Source organism: Lissotriton vulgaris, chromosome 5 (assembly GCF_964263255.1).
Source record: "Lissotriton vulgaris chromosome 5, aLisVul1.2, whole genome shotgun sequence".
In the NCBI taxonomy this organism is placed as follows: domain Eukaryota; kingdom Metazoa; phylum Chordata; class Amphibia; order Caudata; family Salamandridae; genus Lissotriton; species Lissotriton vulgaris.
The window spans coordinates 1,049,100,392-1,049,112,969 of record NC_141693.1 but is presented as its reverse complement, the minus strand read 5'-3'; the positions used below and the strand labels follow the sequence as shown (position 1 = coordinate 1,049,112,969).

Below are 12,578 nucleotides of genomic sequence, written 5' to 3'. Positions count from 1 at the left end.
AGCCATGTCTGAACTGGGGTGGCAGAGTGGGCTAAAGAATGGTGATGGATTAAACCCAGATCTTTTGACTGGGTGTGAGTGTTTGATTGATTCAGATGCTCCGTCCATCACCACCCCCTTTTGTACCGCTTTTGGCCGCCATAAGTGCGGCAGGGTATGCTCAGACTTGAGTCCCTTGCTCACTTTGCCACTGGATTCAAGCAAGCCGGGCTGAAGATGGCTGGAATGTCAGAAACCGGTCCTCGGAAGCTTGTCTCCGGTCCAGGGAAGACATGGCTTGGCAGTTCGGGCTGGACTGTTCCCATGAGGCACAGGGTCAGACTGATTTGCATATTGCCATGTCTGAACTGGGGTGGCAGAGTGGGCTAAAGAACGGTGATGGATTAAACCCAGATCAGTTGACTGGGTGTGAGTGTTTGATTGATTCAGATGCTCCGTCCATCACCACCCCCTTTTGTACCGTGAACTTCGGGGCCAGCGGACAGCAGCCTCCCAAGCTGCTGTGTATTTGGGTTCACCTGGGGATGCAGGTTTGGCCTAAAAATGGTGTAGATTTAGTTACCAGCAGGTGCAGTAATTCCCTTGCCTCCTGCTCCTCTCTTACTGGTTTGCATTTCCCATTGATAGCAAAGTACACCTGGAACTGATGGAAGGAATTTTCTTTTATGCAATTGTAGGGTAATTTCCCTAAAGTCTTTGTATTTTGCCAGCGAATTGTAACAGAGATCTTGTAGAAATGTGATTTTGTTGCCCATGAAAAGCAGCGGTTCCTGCTTGCGGGCACCAAAGAACCTTCTCTTTCTCTTGAAGGTAGTCAACACATGGGAATACATCTGGTGGTAAATTCATATTTTGCTGGAATGTTGAGTATACCCTATTTGTGCAGTCCAACTGGATAACTATTTTCATATAGTTTAAGTAGCTGGAAGTGGAGAGCTTTAATTAAGCTTCTGGGTCATTATTGGCCACTTCTTTACCACAGGCATTTATTGCTTTACATAAAACTATTTTTGATTTTGTCAAGTTTGTCCAGCATTGTTGGGTGGGGTTATTCCAGGTCTTTTATTCTAAGGGCTTGCTCGCCCCTTTTATATGATTGTTCTGTCTGATTATTCTTCATCTGGACCAGTGTCCTTTTGATTTTCTAAACTGAATGATCCACTTCTGAGAGCGACATGTTTAAGGCCTGATGTAGTAAACTGATGTCCTTCTTGAATTCTGTCAAGAGTACTTGAATATCTTCTATCTGATAGAGACTTCTAGCAGCAGATTCCTTACCTTTTGAATTTCCTAGGCGCCCGGCTCGATCCAGAAACTTCCACCTGAGTGCGCCGTCGGATGGCTCCATTCGGCTCCGTGTGAAGTTGGTAGCGTCGGTTGTGACATTGTGGTACCTATATAGGTGCCACCCAGGCGCGCGGACGTCAGTACTTTTTTAACGTGCAAGGGGTATTGCTCAGAAAAAGTTTCCGGATCCAGCCTGATGCCTGGGAAATTCAAAGGTAAGGAATCTGCAGCTAGATAGTCTCTACCAGATAATGCATTACCGAAGGTAAGTAACTTGTTCTTTGTGGCCGGAGTATGGAGGTCAACATTTTCATATAAACTTTGGCAAGTGCGTCTGAGGGTTCCACACAACTGTGTTATCAATTTTCTGGGTGGCATGCCCTTAATTTGCATGGATATAGGTTCTGTCGCCCTGCTAGCAGCCTTGGTTGGTGGGTTTGTCTCAATAAAGAAAACTGCATCATGCTTTGATTTAGAGCTACTGTGAAACCCGAAAAGGTTTATGTGCTTAACGCAGCGCAGTCCAGTATTTGATGTAATTGACTTTGGCCCTCTGTGTTGCTATTTGTAGATTATATCAGGAATGAGTCATACTATGTGCCCTTTCATTTGTGGTCCAAAAGCAGTGTTCTATGTTAAGTATCGGAAATAGTCAGAGGTTCAATCATAGATCAGTGCATCTATGTATTGGGGAAGTCCATTGAGCAAACTCTAATCTTGGACACCCCCAGCCCCCCATCACAAATATATTTGGAAGAGCAGGTTCTCTCAATTTCATCAATCGAGTTTTAGTCGCTGTTGGGGGGGGGGGGGGGTAATCTCAGTTTATCCTGCCGCAAGGGTACACCAAACAAAAATATCACTATTTGTCACCTATGGCATCCGCCAGCTCATGAGCTTAGCAGCCTTCCAATCAACACTGCTGCCCCTCACCCACAAATATCCTAGTGTTTTGGGGCTGAAAATCCACCTGTCTTCTACCACCTGTTTACTGTGTTGACCATTTCAGTTGATTTCTTGTCTTGCCTGTGCTTCTATCTGCTCTTGTCTTTTCACCCAAAGCCCCAACTCACTTGGCGGCCATCTTGATAGCTGCCTACCCTGCTCACGGAGCTCTTCTGCTTTTATAAGTTTTTTTTATGTCAGTCCACTTCTAGCGGCGTCATGGATCTTAGCGAAAGCACGAGTGTCGGAGCTCAGTGAGGGTGCGTCTTCCTGTGTCCCTGCGTTGGCCACACCTCTTAAAAAGTATTTTTGAGAAACTGTGTCTGTTCAATCCACAAGACAGCAGGTCACATACAAATGAGAGTGTGCAGATTATGAACACCATTATAATCATAAAGGTGAATTTATCCATTTGGGTCTCACGTTTTGTAGTTAACAGGCTTTTGATAGACATTTTATGCAATGTTTGAAAGTTTCACCTTGCACTCCTCTTTAATTTCTGTCTTGGATAGCTTTGCATGTTTGTCATGTAACAATGTATTTGTTTGTATTCATTCACCTTTTACTTTTCTGGAAGAATAATTCCTTGATACCGGGGATTTCAAAGATTATTTTCATTATTAACACCATAAAGCTGGATAACAGACCCTCAAATCTAAGGTCTATCTGATGCCAAATGTTGTCATATTGATTGTTGTCCATTAGTGATTGGCTGTCTATTATATTTAAAAAAACAGATAATGTACTGCTCTGTGTAGATTTTTTTGCTTGCTCAACAACGTTTTTTTTCTAATTTTTTAGCGTGCCTGTTACTTGTCAATAAACCCACAAAAAGATGAGACTTTGGAGACTGAGAAGGCACAGTACTATTTACCAGATGGAAGTACCATTGAGGTTTGTAAAGCTAATTGTACTTTTTATATCAATAGGTAGAGGTTTACTAATTGATTTATATATAGATGCTGTTTTGCATTTTTTTGTGAATCACAGGTCATAGTCACAAAGCCTACTGCAATATTTTCTTTAATTGTGTACAATTTTGATATTGTCACAAATTACTGCTGGTGATGTATTGACTTATTTTGATAAGTTTTTTGGAAATCCTCCTTTCTTTGGAACTGCTGCCACAATGCACTCCCTCTGCTTCAGTTCCCATCACAGGTAGGTCTTCGAAAGACCAGGTTTTAGACCAGTTGCCTGCTGCTTAGGCAACTCTGTAGGAATTAGGCAGGTCTTGTAACAGGTAATGCCCATTTTCCGCTGGAACCTCAGGATCCACATACTTCTGAGAGCTCACTGAATGCCAAGAGCCTCCTCTTCAGACCGTGACTGTCTAGTAGGGATGAGCAGTTGAGACTTAACTCCTGGTAAGACTTGAATGACACAGAAATTGAATTCCCATGTAGTGTTATAAAAGTATGTCTTTAATTCACAACAAAAGTTTCAATGTATAATACATAATATACCTTTACCGTAATTCCTAATTACCATTCAGTAAGGTGCATTTCCATACATAAAATATGATGGGTTTACTGGTTCTTCAAAGTATGCAAGGGATAGTATTTGCACTAGCAGCATCTGTGGAGTAAGTAATGGGCATTCTAGGAGCGTCACCCAGGTATAGAGTCTCCTCTGAAGAAGGGTTCTGTTTTGGCATTAGGTACTAAAAATAAAGCCAGCTGTACCACATTTCTACTGCGACCAGATAGTTTTTGGGGGAAATTATCCTAAGTATAAATAGATCCATTCACAAAACAAGGTATCTGAGTGTGTCACTGTTCAACCTGCTTCATTAGGTAGGTGTAAATTGTAACTCATTCTGGTAAAAATTACAGGGAATGTGGCCTGCAAAGGCGAGCAGACCACCATGTGATTGATTTTAAATAAAGTAATTTGTTTAAGACTTTGACTGTAATCTCAGTCACAAACCGCTAGTAACATGGTATAGATTCACAGTGTGGAAGGGACGTCCACAACACAGCCCTTCTAAATTGAGAAAGAATAACCATTCAGAAACCCATTTTATGTAAATGTTTACAGACTAAAATGAGCCTAGTTCATCTGGCCCTTTGTGTGTTGCGCAATGTAAAGGCCACTCATCTGCTGGACTCTGGCAGTTGAGTTAGCGGACTTTTCGTGAGCAATTAATAGAAAGTGATATCTAATGATTGTGGCAGGCCGGGGGAATGTCTTGCCCACTGGGAACACTTGACCGATTGTTTGGATTTAAAGGTCCCCTGCATAATGTTGTGAGTGTGCACTCATGCCCTGATTTACCCAAACTGAGCCTCTGACGTGTTTTTTTTATTATTTTGATCTTTTTTTAACCTTTTTGTGCTTTCATGCACACTAACCATAATGCAGATACTCTGGTAACAACATTAGTTATGCCCTTGATTCATAGTCCTACACTTTTTTGAAATGGCGCAGTATGTCTGCTCTCCCTAGTGAATGTGACTACTACTTGACAGAGCAATAATGGTGGCAGTGTTAATTAAGGGCTTCCCGGTGGAGCTGTGGAAGGGCATACTGCCTCCTGGTCTTGCCAGTACAAACGTTCTACCTATTTTTATGTGATCAGATCCATCGCTAGATTCTATGTGCATGGATGCACAAGTGGCAGAGCTGCCTCGATCCAAGCCCAGACATAAACCCTTGGATTACACAAACCCTATCTGCAAGACTAGTATAAGAGAAGGACTAACACTGAAGATCAGTATTCCAGGACCTCTCACACTTGGTGTATGCGTCCTACCTTCACGGTATTGGAAAATCTTCTACGTTCCAAACATGGCTGGTCTTTGATAGCTTCAAAATAGAAATGTAGTTTGGAAATGATTTCCATTTCTATTGTGTTATCTCTAGCAGTTATTGAAGGTGAAAGTCCAACATAGAGCTTGAAGACATTTTGGATAAGAAGTGAAAGAGGTTACATTTTGGAGATTCTCTTAATTGGCATTCAGCCGAAGCTTGTTAAATATCTTTGTTCAGCCATTAGCCAAACGTATGCAGTTTTTTTTACATGCTCATTTGCATGCTTGCTAATGGAACCTACACCATTCTAAGCCTAGATGACCTTTGGGTGCTTGCTGGAGGTTACACAACAACTTGCAAATGTTTGCTAAATGGATGACTGATAACATTTTGAGTCTTAAATCCAGTAACAATCAAATCATGCTGGTGAACGGGTAAAAGGTGAAGGGTCTCAAGATTTTGACCCACTGAGCTTGGAGTCTGCACTTTGACAGTTGTTACTGTGCAGAAACTGTGGTCATATCTGAGAATCGGATATCTCTAGCTCCATAGGTCTCTGCTTTGTCTACCAATTTCTCCCAGTTGAAAGTAATGAGGAAAATCCTTCCTGATGTAGCAATTCAAATTCATCAGACTACCATCATATCATTAATAAGCACTACTTGGGTAACACACTTTAATTAAGTCTTTCAAAGTATACTTTTTTCTATTTTCACTGGAGCCAGAATGCTGCACCAATATTGCTGACAGGTGCTTTAGGATTTTCATCTGCCTCTCTCCTTCTGAAGAAGCTTAGGTGTGTGCACCATTCTGTACCTGATAAGTTTCTGGATTTCAGTGTCAACTCGAGAACACTACACTAAGAAAGCAGATGTTCCTGATTGCTAAATTCAATAGGGACAGGATGGTGCCTGTCCTTTCTTCATTCTTAACAAGTGATCAGTCCTACTACTGATGTTCCAGTGTTTAGAAGAAAACTGAAATTTCTCTTTAATACATTTTTGTAACCTTTCATTTCTTGTCCCTAAAACTCAGCCTCTTATAGGTCTGCGCCAATAACTAATTGATGTGTACATGCGCTATACTAGTAAAAAACATATAAATCAAATTTAAATAATGAATAAATGTCCCACCGACAGAACAAACACAGTATCTACACTGCGTGTGCTCACAATAAATCTGAATAAATATCAACTGATTCAGAACCATGATAAGATTTTACTGTGTATAGTCATAAACATGTAGCATGCAGTTGCATGTCCCACCAAGGAGTATGACTAAAGAAAATCTCCAGATATAATAAAACTGACAATGAAGGAGGTGCTGTTTTGGGAAATTACATCATGCTTAATAGGCAGTGGAAATAGTCTTTGTTGGATCCTAGCAATGGTGCTGTTGACAGCAAAGTTTGTGTAATAGAATATGCACACCCTGTTAAAATGATGACAATCAACAACCTTAAAACTGGCTATGTACACATACGCCTTTGTAGTGTACATACAAAAAGTGATGGATAGAATGCTTGGATTAATCTCAGTCACTGGAAATTACTTGGGCTGCATCCCAGTCCATCCTGAACTGGAACACAATCAATACAGGACCAGTTTCACTCTTGTTATAGGCTCATCAGCCGGATATAGCTTGGTTCCAGTGACAGCATGCACAAGACCCACGTCTGGGCATACCCGTCCCACTTAGGGCAACATATGAAAGTAAACAAAAGATAATTGATGGAATGCTTGAATTAATTTCAGTAACTGGCAATTACTCAGGGCCGCAGCCCAGTCCATGGTTATTTTGCACACTATGCCACCTCAGTTTTGAACTAGGTATATGCAAATCAGTCGTGACCCTGCGTTAGTGGGTATAGTCCAGCCCGAACTGCCAGGCCCTCCCTGAACCAGAACACAACCAATCCAGGACGGGTTTCGACCTTGTTGTGGACTCATCCGCCGGATATAGCTTGGTTCCAGTGACAGTGTGCACAGGACCGACTGCTATGCATACCATCCCACTTAGGGCGACATATGAAAGTATACAAAAGGTAATGGATGGAATGCTTGATTAATCTCAGTCACTGTTAATTACACCGGCCGCATCCCAGTCCATAGTTATTTTTTGGCACCCCATGCCACCTCAGTTCTCACAGATCTCGGTACTGGGGGTGAGTGTTCCTCATTGTCCAGCATATTCCGTCCATCGGATGTTCTTTTTGCAAAGCACACAAATATGCTGAAATCAAAGGCTGTATGATTAGCGCAGCAGTCTTTCTGATGGATACTTCTACCTGCTGATTCTTTGCCATTCGAATATCCTAAGCGTCAGTCTGGCTCCAGAAACTTTCCACTAGCCTTTACATGCCAGTCGGGGCGTTGACTGTACCTTGGCGTAACCATAATGTCGGCGTGCTGACGTCAGTTCCTTTTTGTCAGTGCTATCACCACGATGCAGAGCTTTTTTTTCTCTCCTCAATGTTTTCTCAGTTCATTTATTTAACCCCTTGTATGCTCATGACGGAGCCGCTCCGTCATGAGCATCGGCTGAGCTGTGCTCATGATGGAGCGGTTCCGTCATGGCCCTGCGGCCGCGCCTGCGCGGCGCTGATTTCGCACCTGCACGGCGCGTTCTATTAAGCGCGCGGGGCCATGACGGAACCGCTCCGTCATGAGCACAGCGCAACCGCGGCTCGTGACGGAGCGGCTCCGTCACGAGCATGCGAGCGCCGCTCGGGCCCCCCCCCCTAGCGCTGCAGCGGAATTGCCGCCGCAGCGAAGGGGTTAAGTGCAGTTACGATCCAGATTCAAGCAACGTTGAGATTGCAATGGACAGTTATCCATAACGGACCCTCATATGATCGGTCTTTGGTGTCTTCAAGTCAACCATGAAATTGTCACTTGTGACTCCTGTCAGAAAATGCATCCTAAGGCAGTGGTGGAGCATGAGGACAAGATGTTTATGGCTAGAGCAAGGGATGAACTGTATGGATGCCTGATAGAGCGCGCAGGTCACCCAACTAACTTTTATTATCAAATAGTGCACTCTTGGGCCCATAAAAATACTAGTTTTATTTATACTTTAATCAGGTAACCTACACACTATTATCAGAAATTCAGTTTCACTTCTTTTCTATCTTCGTGTACCTGACTTACCAATCCTCGTCACAGGTACCTAAGATCACAATGGATCAGGGAGTTAGCTGTGGAACAAATAGACAACACAAATACCATATACACATTGGAAAATGTTTATCTCTTTTATAATAACCACAAACTCAGGAAGTTTTCAAAACCTTTATCTAATCATCTTCATCATCAAATGTCAAGAGCCAGAAATTAACACAGATCAGACTATCTATAACTAGAATTAGAAATATCGTATAGCTATGAATGAGAGTAAGAATCATTTAGAATTCGGAAAATAAAGAAAGTGGAAAATAAGGAACACGCTATTTTAGATGAACAGACTTTCACAATTTCACTAAAGGCGGGTAAAGAAAGGGAACATAATCATCAAAGTTGATTTTCGAAATTCACTAACGGTTCAGGGGAAACGAAACTTATGCAGTTTGATTTATCAAGATGTGCTTTTTCTATAGGGAAGGTAAGAATGGAACATACTATATATGCAAACAAATCAGTAATTGACTAAAGGTAGGGAGAAAAGTGGAACATGCTAATAGCCAAATTTGCATGAAAATCTTATTCATAGAGAGACAGGGAAAGGACGTAGGCAACTATGCTTTATTCGAGACGAGAGAGAGAAGTTTTAGAAAGACAAACACCCACGTAGAGTTTATATTTACCTAGGACAGAATGAGGACCAACCCTGGCCACGGGTCAGTTGGAAAAGGCGGGAAAGGACCCTCAAGGACTTAGGCTGCCAGTAGCTGAGCAGGTACAGCTCATGGACAGTCATGACAGGATAACCCCAGGATTTGGATCAGGACCGGTTTCACCAAAGGGTACGACCAACACCTGCAGCTTCGGTTGCAACACCTGCGCTACTCCCTCTCTGCAAGGAATCTGCCAATAACCCCGATTGTGTTCTCGAATCTCCCAGCAAAGTGCTTCGCCAGCACTTAAGGTTCCCAAAACCCCGACTGGGTATGTGGAAAAAATGGACAGAGTGCTCCGCAGCTCCCTGTATGAGTCACCTATAGAATGCGTTGGGTCAGTGACAGGTTAGCTATTCGGACAAGTCGGACAATTTCTCTAGCTAAACCTAGGCTAGTTATACTGTTTTCGGGTCAGTGTACCACCGACTAATGTTGCAAGTGAAAGGATCCCCAACTTTTGATTGGCCAAAGGAGGAGGTTAGATCATCACACCACCTAGATTTGAGACTTTCTCAGGCTTAATATTCAATTTTCGTACCCACCCCTTAATTTCTAGCTTCCCATGACATATGATGTACAGTGAACAATAGAGTATAGCATGCAGCAGTATACTGCTGCATGGCTTTCTTTTCCCCATCACGTGACTAGTACCATACGAGCTTCAAAGATGGAGTATCAAGCGTCTCCCAGGCCCAAAGAATACGATACATGAAAAGCAAGCGAAAACAATTCAGAAACACAGAAAAAATGAGTAACTGTATACCATGATTGGCTATACTACACCCCTCACTTTATAATAACTATAGCATTAGGGTAAGTGCAGAACAAAACAGCTTTGCAAAAGCGGCAATGCAAGCATAGAGCATATGAGAGAACAAAGCGGCCATTTTAGCTGTATTGCGCATGAGCAACAAATTCCCTCCAGTACTGCTAGTGCGTCACTTCACATGGTTATGACCGACGCATGCGCAGACTAAATTCCCGCAAAGCAGTGACCATTTTAGAGGCAAGCGTATTACGATTAATAAACACATAGGCAAGCGTCTCTGGGACACCCCGTGTAATGTAAAATGTGCAATATTAGTAAGACAAACAGGTTGATTGCAAAGTTAAGGTTATTTGAGGTTCATGAACACAAGCAAGTCGCGTAACGTGCGAATACTTGCTCCATCATGCCAACAATCTCATCCGCGACCAAATCTCCATAACCTCACTCCAAATCATCGAAGAGAAGGCATGAGAAAAGACATCGTAAAATCCATTGTTTGTCTTCCAGAAGCAAATCTCCGAGGACTTTGACTTCACCCTTTCTGATTTTGGACCTAAAGCAGACCGAAGAAGTGAAAAATCCAGCACCTGGCACCCCATTGACACCTTGAAGGTTAAACGGACCCGGTGGCTCCATCTAACCAACAATGGTAACATGGGTGTCCTGTGTGGGCTCCAGGGCAACCACTCTTTATTGGCTGGACCCGGTTTCCCCCCGGGGCTGAAATTGGCCACCTCCCGTAGGACGCAGGGTCCCCCTTTAGTCCAGAACTTGATGCCAGTAATGTGGCAAGGCCCCGGGGATTGGGGTACCAAAGGCCAAAATTGACTTCGGGGGGGATTCACAACTACCTTCCATTGTTGGAGAAAAAAAAAATGATCGGGGATAGGTCCCTAGATCAGTAATCTGCCCTGGGAGGGTGGCCATTCACCCCCTCTCCCCATTAGAAAAATGCCTAGCCCCCGGGGGATGGGGTTCCAAGAGTCAAATATGGCCGTACCAATATAAAGTGTTGCCTGTTTGAACCTTTACACAGTTGTCCTTTACAATTATTCATATTCAAGACAATTGTTTTATTTGTTATCACTTCGCATAGACAGGTAGACAAACATCAGACATTGAGTGTGAAACTTCCCTTACCTTGTTTTTTCCTGACATATTTGTGTTGAGAACCAGGGCTCCCTAAAGTGGCTACCCTCTTCCACTTAACCCAATTTATCCCTTTTTCCACTTTCTATCCTCCTCAACATCCAACTAAAAAGGAGGCAAGACTACATTGCCTTGATGCAAAACGAACTGTCAGCTTCTACTTGGACAGAAGACGTGAATTCAGACTGGGTAATCAGCTCTTTGTAGGGTACAATGAAAAATAAAAGGCAGCGCTGTACACAAACAGACACTCTCAAAATGGAGTATCCTGTGTATCAAGATCTGCTATGCCATTGCACAAAAGGAACCCCAGAAGGTATTTGTGCTCATACTACCAGAGCCAGGTCTTGTACCTCAGCATTGGCAAGAAGATTACCAGTAGCAGATGTTTACAAATTGGCGGATTAGTCATCCCTTCACACTTTTGCAAAACACTATTGTTTAAATTCCAAAGTGAGGAGTATTGGTTTTGTTGGTGCAACTAGTCATGCATTCGTTTCTGGGCGTGGGGCAGCCTGGAGAATCTATTCAAAAGGTGAGGAATGTGCAGGAAGAAGTATCCCAATCAGAAGAACAAGTTACTTACCTTGGATAACTCTTTTTGTGGTGGATATTGTAATACCTCACCGACCTCCCAGATGCATGACTGCATATAGCAATAGTCCTATTCTAACATACTCTAAATATTACTGAAAACTGCGTCTTTCAGTGTAAAATGTTGTTTTCAGCCGTTCGCCTCGAAGGCTCGCTAAAACATTGATGGAAATTGATGCATATATGCTGACAGGGGCAGTTTATCTCCCCAGTGACATCACAAGGGCCTGCTGAGGTACAGCCAATGCCTCTTGCTGGTGTGGGAGAACTATTGAAATGTTTCTTGATCCAGACTGACACTTGGGATACTTAATAGGCGAGGAATCATTTAGGTACTGTATCCCCCAGAAAAAGTACCGAAGGTTAGTAATATGTGTTTTTCAGGTGAAACAAAACAGCACTGTTGAACAAATCTGGATGGAAACTACAGAGGTAGGGTGTATGCAAAGGAAGTGTTCTCCCTTTTGCAGATAGACTAAAGACATCTAACACACTGAATACCATGTACCAACAAAGGATAAAAAGTTGGCATTCTACTCAAGTCTTTCTTCCTGTCTTTTTGTTTTTCCCTGTTTCTTTACAGGTTTTTTCTTTGAACAAAGAAAATGCACCAATTTTACACGAGTTCACAATTTGTGTACTCCATCTTGGACTAGGGCAGGACGCACCTTAGCGTGTGCGGACCACCCAGTTCAACATCACGGTCCTGACGAAAACCAATGAATAAATACAATGGTTGAAACATGTAGACCTTTTTAATCAATAGCATTTATCACACTTCACATAGCACACTTAGCTATTTTTAATAACACTTCTTATAAACACCGAAGTCTACCTAATTAGGCATAGGTGTTACACATTTTTTAATTAGGGTTCAAGCACTCAAGAATAAAAACTTGCAGTGAGTAGTGTTGGCCCTTTTTAAATTCATGTATTTGATCGCCTTGAACACATAAAAGAAAATAACCAGCTCCACTGTAATCAGGTGTCGCAGCACACCCTATAGGCACTCGGCCTATGGGGTGGGACCCCGATGATGAAGCATGTCACCAACCAGGTTGGTGAGTGAGGGGTCTTCTATAAGGATATGCATTATCCACTAACAGGTTGGGGCATACTGTGCTGAATTGAGCACTTAAACCCACTGTGAGAGAACCTTTTTTCTCCGTTTTTTTGAGGGGTAACTCCTCCATTGTTTTTGTAACTTATCCCGGGGACCAGGAGTTCCCAACTCACATAAATTAG

The 12,578-nt window shown here is 42.7% G+C and overlaps 1 protein-coding gene across 1 annotated transcript in view; it reads left to right on the top strand.

The window, feature by feature from the left end:
- ACTR1A (actin related protein 1A) overlaps window positions 1-12,578 on the top strand; it is a 187,997-nt gene that overhangs the window by 90,631 nt on the left and 84,788 nt on the right. The window contains exon 7 of the mRNA XM_086922690.1: window positions 3,034-3,126. Within this exon, the coding sequence (XP_086778816.1) occupies window positions 3,034-3,126 (93 nt within the window). The remainder of the gene's footprint in view (window positions 1-3,033; window positions 3,127-12,578) is intronic.